Source organism: Grus americana, chromosome Z (assembly GCF_028858705.1).
Source record: "Grus americana isolate bGruAme1 chromosome Z, bGruAme1.mat, whole genome shotgun sequence".
In the NCBI taxonomy this organism is placed as follows: domain Eukaryota; kingdom Metazoa; phylum Chordata; class Aves; order Gruiformes; family Gruidae; genus Grus; species Grus americana.
This window is the reverse complement of record NC_072891.1, coordinates 26,743,577-26,754,029: the sequence shown is the minus strand read 5'-3', so window position 1 is coordinate 26,754,029 and position 10,453 is coordinate 26,743,577. Positions and strand designations below refer to the sequence as shown.

The 10,453-nt window shown below is 40.6% G+C and overlaps 1 protein-coding gene across 2 annotated transcripts in view; it reads left to right on the top strand.

Moving 5' to 3' along the window:
• Positions 1-3,912: 3,912 nt before the first annotated feature.
• SCAMP1 (secretory carrier membrane protein 1) overlaps positions 3,913-10,453 on the top strand; it is a 45,993-nt gene continuing 39,452 nt past the window's right edge. The window contains exon 1 of one of the 2 annotated variants that reach the window (XM_054811057.1): positions 3,913-4,146. In XM_054811057.1, coding sequence (XP_054667032.1) covers positions 4,090-4,146 — 57 coding nt within the window. In that variant the 5' untranslated portion in view covers positions 3,913-4,089. The remainder of the gene's footprint in view (positions 4,147-10,453) is intronic. The other variant, XM_054811058.1, reaches the window with a different exon arrangement.

Here is a 10,453-nt window from a genome sequence, read left to right as displayed (position 1 = left end):
AGCATACAGTGCAGGGTCAGTCACAGCAAGAGAGCGGGGTAGAGCACGGGCATACAGGCACAAGATCACTGGCAGTACAGAGTGACATTTGGCAAAACGACCACAACTTGGCTATGCTCCAGTTACCTGTTCCCTGCTGCAATTCAGCTATTGCCCCAGCAATACTTCTCCTACCTCTGAAGAGGTGAGATGTCCACAGAGAGTTCCAAATATCCTGCTACAGTTCTGGAACACAACAGGAAAATCAAAGTGTAGAACTTCAGAAAGTAGTCAGGGTTCTCATAAAAAGGGCAAGATGCTCACCAGCCTATGCGTATCCACTGTTGCACTTGTTAGGTGACCCCAGAGGTTTGGCTTGGTGATGCACCACCTCCTGTAAAGCTGGCTAAGCTGGTTCTACTCAGAAAAGGGTACAAGTGTACCTTCTGACAGCAGAACTGGCAAAGCTGCCCCATTCCCAGAAAAAGACTAAAGCTACCTTTTCAGACTATTTAAAACAAGTTTATATTAGCTCAACACTTTGCATGATGGAGATTTTAATTCAGTAACCAGCACACTAAAACTGGATATATTATCTGGCGGAATCAGGGCTTCATTGATTGTGGGGAATATTGCAGCTCATGACCTTCAAGTATTATACTGAAATGCCTGTTCATCATACTTCTCTTCCCTCTCTCCTAAGTTAAAACCTTTCCAACATTTTGCAAGTAAATCTCTCAGCAGTAAAACCTAGAAAAAGGTTCTTGCTATTTTAAATTGTTCCAAGAGGTGTTATTGAATAACTCTTAGGGTGAAGTTTTACCTAACAGACTAGGTGTCTTCTACCTAAACTTTCAGCAAGACTTTAAAATTAGCATCTGCACACGATCTAATTTGAAGCTGTAACTTGCACTTACACTACCATAGAGTTCTCTTGCTTGTTTCTGCTACATGAGTTTTCCAGCAGTTGTTCAGCCTTCTGTGCCAGTCATTTTGACCAGTTTCTGTAGCAAAGCCTTAGCTATATGTTCATGTGGAACATTGACATTCTCCATCCTTGTTTTTTTCTAACAAGTACACTTGCATTTGATGCTGCATAGACTGCTCCATTTTATGAAAGGAAATACTTCTTTACAAGGGTTACTAGGGTTTATTTGTTACAGCTTGGTTTTATTTTTTGAAGGTCCATCCTCTGTAAAACTGTGATCTAGTTTATTGGGATCAAGACAGATCACTTAGTTGTCTACTCAGCATTTCAACATTCTGCTGATCTGAGCACTCACCACCACCATCTGAGGTTTGCATAAACATTGTAAACTCTACAAGTGATATAAAATTGAGAGAACCATGTCAGTTCCTCGCACAAGATTTCTTAAACACAGTATACAAGTACAGTACTCACGCAAGCAGTTCAAATGTACTGTTTGTTGAAGTTTAAACTCTTCTTTCTGAGAAAATGACCAACTGAGATTGAGATAACTTTGTTTGCTAAGGCAGCAATTATTTCAGAATTATTGAAAACCACTGAATGAAACCAGTTCCAGGAGACTAGGAGTCTTTAGTTGAGAGAGATATTTTTATCTAATGTCACCCATTCTCTACCAGAACATATTTTTCAATGAACTTCCTAGCATATTAAAAATCAGATGGACGTATTTATGAGCTATATCTTGTACCGGAATTAGAAACAGTTAATTGCATGTAGGTAATTCTTACAAAAAATTTAAATTCTACTATTCAGAAAGCACAGTGTTGAAAGGACTTCTTGAAGTGGGGCATCCTTGGCTTACCATGTCTCTTTTCTAATTCTGAAATTTCTTTGAAGATGAGGAAAATAATTAGCAATGTCAAACCTCAGCATCAAATGATCACCATTTATGTTGCCCATGTTGTTTATGTATAGTACAAACTACTCAATTATTTGGAAGCACACATTAATTCTCATTTCTATTAGCTGGCAGTCAGTTGGTATCTCCCAAAGTTAACACTTTTAGTAGCAAGCAAAGATACACTACCAAAGTTCTATCATTTAATTGTAAAGGACTTATTATCCTTTCCAAAAATGTCCTAATACAGTTTCATTATTGCCTTGAAACTCATACGAGATGACAGATTATTCCTTTTTAACTGTGCACTAATTATTACCAAAGAAATGTCACAATGTCCATGAAAAACCAGCAACCACACAGGAAAAGATAATCTTTTCAGCCAAACCTTCATTCATGCATGCATTCATTCATGTTCAGGTGAAAGAGGTGCGAATATACAGTTGCCAATGCACACAGCTTTTGAACTATCAACACATATCATTGCGCTATGATATATTGAGCCATGGGCGAATATTGGAAAGCAACATGATTTAATTTGCTGTCGCCATAATTAATCTGTATGAATGATTGCGACTAATACTGTAGCGTACTTTTGTTGATTGTACAACAGCTGCTTTTGTGGTTTTTGAAGTATGAAGTATTTTACACTTCATAGCAACAAAAAAGTTGAAAGTGTTTTGTTGTTTAGAAGCTATGCTTTTATGATTTGTCCCATTTGCATACCATCTTATATCTGACAGTCCTTCACAAATAATTGAGAAACTTCTGCATAAATTAGAGCAAGCCTTGAAGCAATTATTGCTTTCTTTACTGATCCATGCAAAATCAATTCTTGTGTACACGTAGGATTTTTCCTGACTTGTTGACAGAATACCACCATTGTAATGACTGCCAGTGTCAGGATTAGGGTAATGACACATATAGAGCCATTAAAATACATAGAAGTGTTAACATTCTGAGACAGCCTTCAAAAACCCTTGACAGTGTGCCCCACAGTTAGTCTGTGATTACTCATGGGAAGAAAAAAAAAAATCACATTTGAATACCAAAAAGTTAAAATGCCAGTTTTACTCTCATAGCAATTTCTTTTAATCTGACCTGCCTCAAACCATTTTTTTTGCATTTAAATGAGAGCTTAAATAATTTCTTTAGAAAGCATGTAAAGAAGTTCAAGATTCACTGCTTTTAAAAGTGTTGCATCAATGCAGACTGTCTGATATCAAGCATATGGGACTTCAGGTTTCAACCATAACTCTGGAACAAAGGTTCTTCAGTGCTTCAAACAGCTGCTCCCATTTATTTGCATCATTTGGACCGGGGTCTTCAAAGTGCAGTGTCAGCATTTCTGAGGAAGTATTTGAAAAGTCTTTCAAACAGTTCAAAATGGTCGAACATTTTCAAGAAGCCCTTTTATTGTGTCCACCCATGGAAGCAGGATTTTGTGACCATGGTTCAAAGCCATGCTCCACCTACAGCCCTTGTTGAACGTCTATGCAAGACATCTGAGAAGCCATACGCTTGGCAAACGATTTATCATGCCAACAGGAGAAAGGAACAAGAGAGTAAACTTGTGTTTTACCAAATTAGCCTCAAATTTGAAGCCTTTCTTGTTACCTTCGCACGTGCAATTTCACGCTCCAGAGACGGGCTGTCCTGACCCACTCTGAGGTGTGGCAGGAGTGGAGGAAAGGAGAGGCCACGCACCTCCTCCCTTTGGGTACCGAGTAGCCCCGAGACACGGTTACCAAATGGGGGCGACCCTGGCCGAGCCGGCGTCTCGGAGCTGCCCGGCCGGGCGCCGCTCTGTGAGGGTAGGCACCCCCCTACCGCCATGGCCGCTGGCACCCTCTGCATGCCCCTTCCAGCTGCCACGCCTGGCCTGCCACAGGCGGGAAGCCCCACGCCTCCTTCCCCCACCGCTCCCGGCTGGTGCTGACAAGCGAGGGAGGCGGGATAGAGCCCGCCATCCAGGCGGAGCTGCGTAACGGCCCTCACCCGCTCCAGGAATGGGCTCTCCCAAGCCCTGCTCCCGCGGCCCACCCCGGGAATGGACGCTCCCCCTCCTTCCCAGGGCCGTCCCGCCCCATAACCTCACTTCCGGGGCGGCCATTTTGGGAGGTCGGCGCTCCGTGGCTGGTCGGTGGCGGAGGGGGCGGGCTCGGGCCCGGGCCGCAGCGGCTGGTGAGAGGGGCGAAGGGGCAGCCCGCGAGCCGGCGAGTGTCGGGGGCGCCGCAGGGGAGGAGCCGCCAGCAGGTGGTCGCAGCGCCCGCTTGCCCCCGCCATGTCGGACTTCGACAGCAACCCCTTCGCCGACCCGGACCTCAACAACCCCTTCAAGGTGAGGCTGGGGGCGGCGTGCGGCCGTGAGCCTTCCCCGGTGTGGCGGCGGGGGGAGAGCGGGCTGCGCCGAGTCGCGGGCATCCCGCGGGAGGGAAAGGAGGGAGGGGCCTCGGCCCTTCTCCCGCTGCCTGCGGCGGGGGCTGCTCCCTGCCACGGGGGGCGGGGAAGGACCGGCGCTGCGGGGCAGCGCTGGCCTCGGAGGGACTGGCGGGCCGGGGGGGTGGGGGGACTCGTAGGGTAAGCAGCGGTTTTGGAAGCCCTAGAAGCGGGCACAGCCGTTTCAGAAGTTCAGGTTTCCGTGTTTCCTTCTGTTGCTAAAATAACACAAATCGCGTTTCAGGTGCATTATTTTGACGGGGGGGGGAAGAAAAAGATTTCTTGATTTTTGGCGGTAACTTGTGTGTGTATAATACTACTACTGTCTTTTTTTTCTTCCATTTGACCTGGATACTCAAGTTTAGTGAATTTACCCCCTTTTTCTCGTTAGCCCGCTCCCAGCCCCCGTCAACGTACTCACTTCTTTATGTTATTTCTGAAGCACACAGCATATAGTGATGTCTAGGCATAAGTTCTGCCCTGCATCTCAGGATGCTGTGTTGTAATGCATTCTAAAGCTTTTAGCTTTTGCACTGTTGACTTGTCATACAGCTGAGAATTGTTTCTTTACCTGCTGTTCTAGTTTCAACTGTCAAGATGAATTGACCTCCTTGGCTGCTTCCCCTCCTTATTTTTTCTTTCTTTGTCATTTGAATCCAGTTCAACTAATTTCTTGAGCTACTTATTTTAATAATCTTACAGAACTTTTTTGCCTCACTTTTATTTCATACTGACACTTTAAAGCACGCACATAGTATATGGTAGTGAGTTTAGGATACCAGCTGGAATAATTAAGCCTTTTAAAAATTGAGCTGTCACATTTCAAGCATACTTCTTTGCAGGTAGCTGCTGGACACATAGTGTTACTGACATTTATTTATTGGAGTCTGTCTGCATCATTAGTTTGGTTTTTATGGTCATAAAATTTAGTTGATAGTGTTCCTTAGGCTAGATATTGTGTTTTTACTTCTTGTTTTACACAGTGCAGTGACCTTCCAGATGAACAGCAGCCCTGGCGTTGAGGTTGCTGCCAACAATAGTTTGGACTGGCACCAATGGCAATAAGCACTGTTATTTTAAATACCTTTTGGCACCATGTACTGAAAAGGTGTCATTGTTCTAGAATATGTCTTCAGCAACAAAAATATGTGATACTTTTCCTCGCTTTTTGTAATAGCTCAGAAAGTAACATCTAGCAAAATTTAGTGTGTGTAGATACCCAGAGTGGTTAGAGATATGGAAAACAGTATAGTTGCCCCTGCATGCCTCATCGGCCCAGGTAACTTGTCCTATGTAGTGTTTCAGAGACCTGAGCTAGGGACCTACCTCAATCACACTTACAGTTTGATGATACTGCTTAAAGTGCAGTAGTTTATTCCAATTTCTCTTCAGGGAAAGGCTTCTATTGTAGCTGTCAGGCAGAATCCATGCTCTACTTCTTATCTGCAATGCATCATGATAAAAGGACTTGATAACAATTTCTCTGTTACTTGAAGCTTACTGTTAAACATGTGTCTGGGTTTCTTTTACTTGCAGGAGTTGTTCTAAAAAAGCTGTATAGTTTTCCTTTTTTGCAGGCTTTTTTCAATTCTTTCAATCTTTGCTAAATTCCATCACATTCCACTGCCCACAAAAGGTAATTTTGCATACCTTTACTTATCCACACATTTACTTGAAGGGGCAGAAGGCCTCGTGGTAAACTAAACCTTGATTGCCATCTTGCTGGCAAAACAACTTTGAAATTAGTGGGTATTAATGCATGTCTGCATTTAAGTTTTGTCTTACTATGTGTTTGACTTTGCACATAGAACCAGTATTTCCAGATGGACCCTGACAACCTAAGTCATGTTGTCTGAACAGCTTATTCAAATGTATTCATATTTTTGTTTGTCTGCTTGATAATTTTATGTACGATGAGATTAGTTGTTTTCCTTACTTTTGAAGCTGCTTCCTGTGCTTTTGTAAAATCGCAAAGTAGGATGGCAAAGAGGGGGGAGGAGGGGAGCATCACATGGAAGAGTTGTTGCCAAAGTCTAAAGCTAGATCCTTTTTCTTAAATATTTTGGTTTTACTAATTGTCTGTGATCTACTTGTGGGGTTTCCTGTAACTGTTCTCATACCTTTTAATAAAAAGATTTCAGCAGAGATTCTTACTCAATGTTGAATCAAATAAATATGTTCTCTGGGATGATTAAGGTAAGATGGAAACATCTAGTTTGCTCAGTATTTTTGGTAGTTAATTCTTTCAGAAACCTAAAATTAAATTATGTTTCTGGTTTGGTATCTCCTGGAAGTAATGAAATTCAGTTTGTAAAATAGAATTTCTTGTTTCAAGTATTAGCTTTCTTGGATTGATCATAAAACATTGTTGATTTTGAGACAGTGACTGCTTAATCTCTGCTTTTTTTGGTATTCTTTTCAAAAGAAATAACCCAAAGGCTGATATGCTTTTAAAGTAATAGTATTCCTCTGTAAATAGCAGTCCTCTGGATGCTGTACCAACAAAACCAAGAGATGGTTTGGTTTGAAAGACAAGAGGTAGTGAAACAGATAAGTAACAGTCTAACGTTAAAGTTGTGCAGAAGAAAAAGCATCCGTGTAACATGCAAATGAACATGTGATAATCCTGCTATAATTTGATGTAGCAGCATTTTTAAGAAATACACATTTGGTGTAACCTCAAGTATCATAAATGAAGGTGGACTATTAGTGAAAGTTCTTTAATTCCTTTCACTGAGAAACCCTTGTCATAGCTTGTGAGCATGAGTTCACACTTGGTGGAGTACTCACTGACAAACAGCACAGTCCCACAGCACCCAAACAGGGTGAGCAGAGCAGGTCCAGTGACAGTAACTGCATTCAGCCAAGAGTCTAGAGTACTAGACAAGTCCATAGAGAGAAGGCAGATCTAAGCCCAAGTTAGAAAGTCAGGTTGGGGTCAGGATTAGATCCAGCAAAAGTAACTAGGGTTGGCCAACAGTCTGATGATGACCAGGCAGGTCCTTAGTGATGAGGCAGGTCTGATTACTGAGGAGATGTTTGTGCATCCTTGAGGCCCTGACAATTTATTCTTGAATAGATTACAGCAGCATGAAATAAATTTTGTATGACAAAATAAAGGCAAATTCCTAGTGTAGCTGTCTCCTTGGTGTGCTTGCGCTTTTTTTTTTTTTTAATGTCATAGGATAGGGGAAGTTGTAGCCTTCTATCTTGGGAGATGATACAGATATGAAGGTTCTGAAATTACAATGTCTTGAAATCCAGTCTACACTTCATTTACTCTGAAACAATTCAGCAATTCATCTACAACAAAAATGTGTTGTGGTGTTTTGTTTTTTCTTTTACAAGTGAATGATACTACTACTAAGAGAAGAAATTATTTTTTTAAATAGAGCTGTGAATTTTGCAGGCCTTTCTGGCTTGGCTGACAGACTGTAAAAGGTTTGAGAGGTGGCTGTTACAGTCATCCAAACATATGAAACGGTTACTTCCGAGTGACTGTGGAATCAGGACTTTAAAAACTGGATTCTGTGATGAATTCTGTTGGGTCAGTTCATCTGATATGTTTAGAGCTCTGAGCAGGTGCAGGTATTTAATACTATAGAAATTATGATAGGACTGAAAACTAAGATATATTTCTGTTTCCATGTGAATGGTGACCTTCAGGTAAAAACCAAACCACTAAGTGATGTGGATGAAGATTTGAACAGAATGCCCAATGTCTTGTTCAATTATAGCATGGAAGGACACCGTCATGGAAAGCCTCAAATGTATGTAATGGTAATTATGTGAGTAGACTCTTTGGGTGGAATTAGTTATCCAAACTGTGGTTAGCTGTGAGTTGTTGCTGCAAAAAGACATGGGTCTTCTGTAGTTCTGTCACAACTGCCATTCTTGTATGGATGTCTGACATGCTCTAAGATACCTGAAAATGGCATTAGGCACCTAAATTGCTCCCACTGAGGTCACAGGATTACTTGAGTCACTAGAGCTAAGTATATGTTAGAGCTTAAATTTACTACAGAGGTAATCCCAGTTATGATTTGGATATTGCACTAAATCTGACTCACATGAGCACGAATTAATCTTCTGTCTGGTTTTGCAGGAAGTACATGCTGGATGTTTGATGTTGAAGCTAATAGGGCAAATGACTTTGCTACCTTCTGCGGCAGCAGAATCCATACAGTTTACTCCTTAATTGCCCAAGTGAAGCTGAAGTGATAGAAACTTACAGGAAGAAAGGGAAGTCTTAATTATTGTTGAAGGATCAGGACCCTACTTAGTTGAAGTGTTTTGCAGTATCTGTGCTTTAGTATTCAAAAGTTTTGTTGTGTGCCTATACAAATAACTGAGTTTTAATTCTTTTGTATGACTGTAAAATATGCCCAATTAAATTGTCTGTCTTTAAATTAGTAAAGAATGTAAAATACAAATATTTTTCTGACTTAATTGCCTGATTTCCCTTCATGACTTCAAAATTTATGAATTCCCCTAAATCTTGCATAATTTAATGCTGAACATCATGGTATTGATGTGTCCTTTAGCTGTCCTACATGGTAGTTAGCTTTCAAGAATACACTTCATCAGTGCTGTAACTGATGTAACTGATGTAACTGTAATCTATTAAAGCTGTGAAGGGTTATAACTGCATTTTTTTCCAGATTTTCAATAAAGTGTTAGCACATATTGCATTAGTATTATTGTTGCGCTGTATATTGAGATTTAACATTATAAGTGGAACATAACACACCTCTCAGAGCTGAGGAAGGTGGGAGATTTAAGAATAGCTATGAGATGGAGATTATGCTTTGTTAGGCATCCAATAGTCCATTGCAAGATGGGACCAGTGTGGGCTTTGGGACAAATTTGGCCTTGTGAGCCTGTGAAGTTCTTTTTGGTTTCAGAGGTGGGGAATTTGTCTTTCTCAGTAGCTCAGAGCCCTTCATAGCTCTGATTCCATCAGATAATGTGAATAATGGACACTGCTTGAGAGCCAAGTGTAAGAAACCCCAGCTGGCTACTTTTGCATTATCCTAGTTAATAATTGTGTTGTGGTAGTGCTAGAGTGAAAATCTTTTGAATATCATCCTGTGAGGTGAGCGGTGAATGAGGTGCTAAACTTGGAATTGTAAAAGAACTGTTGTAGTGGTTACTCAGATTTTTTTTTTTATTTTTTTTATTAGAAGTACAGAAATACTCTTTATTTTGCCTTTAAGTCATTAATTCTACCAGATGTTACATGTGTAACCTTTGAGGACAGTTCTTTCTTGTAGTAAGTGGTTTTTAATCATAGGTTAAAATACACTATTGTAGGTGCAAGACATTAAGACTTCCTTTATGCTGTTAAATGTAAACTGTTTATACTGCTAATGTACTATTAAGGATAGTGAAACATGAAATCTCAATTAAGTTACTGTTTGCAAAGTTTCTGTAACTTTACTTATTCTTGGGCGTGGTATGATGAAGAAAAAAATAAAGCATGAAGAAACAGCAATGTTTGACACTGCATCAAAACATTAATAGCTTCTTAAAGGTTTTCCATGCGCAGCTTGTTGTAGCATGAACAGGGAGGAAGTCTTTGGGGAGTTTAGATGTCTGCTTTATACCAAGTGTTTACTGAACGTGTGCAAACTGCAATTTCAGAGGCTTAATCTGGCTCAATGTAGAGTGTTATGGGACTGAAAAACACATCCTTCATGTGCAGGCTATCTTCTTTTCCAAGTGTCAGGTCCTAATTTAAAAGGTGAGACCCAACAGTTAACATAGGAAGAAAAAAACTTTGATATCCATTGCTGGCCAAATAATTTTTTTTTCTCTCAATTTTGTTCTCACAAGCTAAGCTTTGTCAGAAGTCTTTCCCAAAAATGCTCATGAGGACATACTGAAAGCAAAGTATATCATATGGAGAGTTTCAGCTGAAACAGCAATGGCTTTGCTCTCCAGAACTTTTTTATTGAAAAGTGGGGTGGATAGTTTTCTTTTTGATCAAGAAATCAATAAACACAGTTTCAGGCATTTTTCATTGCATTTTTGCTTAATTTTCTGAGCCAGTGGTGTGATCTTAGCAAGTATGCTACAGAGGGCAGGAAGTACAACTATTACTATAAAAAAACCCCAAAACTTCAGGATAAATTCTCACTGGAAAGTGTACAATTACTATTATTCACATTTGGAAAAGGCTACTATGAAGTGGATATAAGGAGTAATTT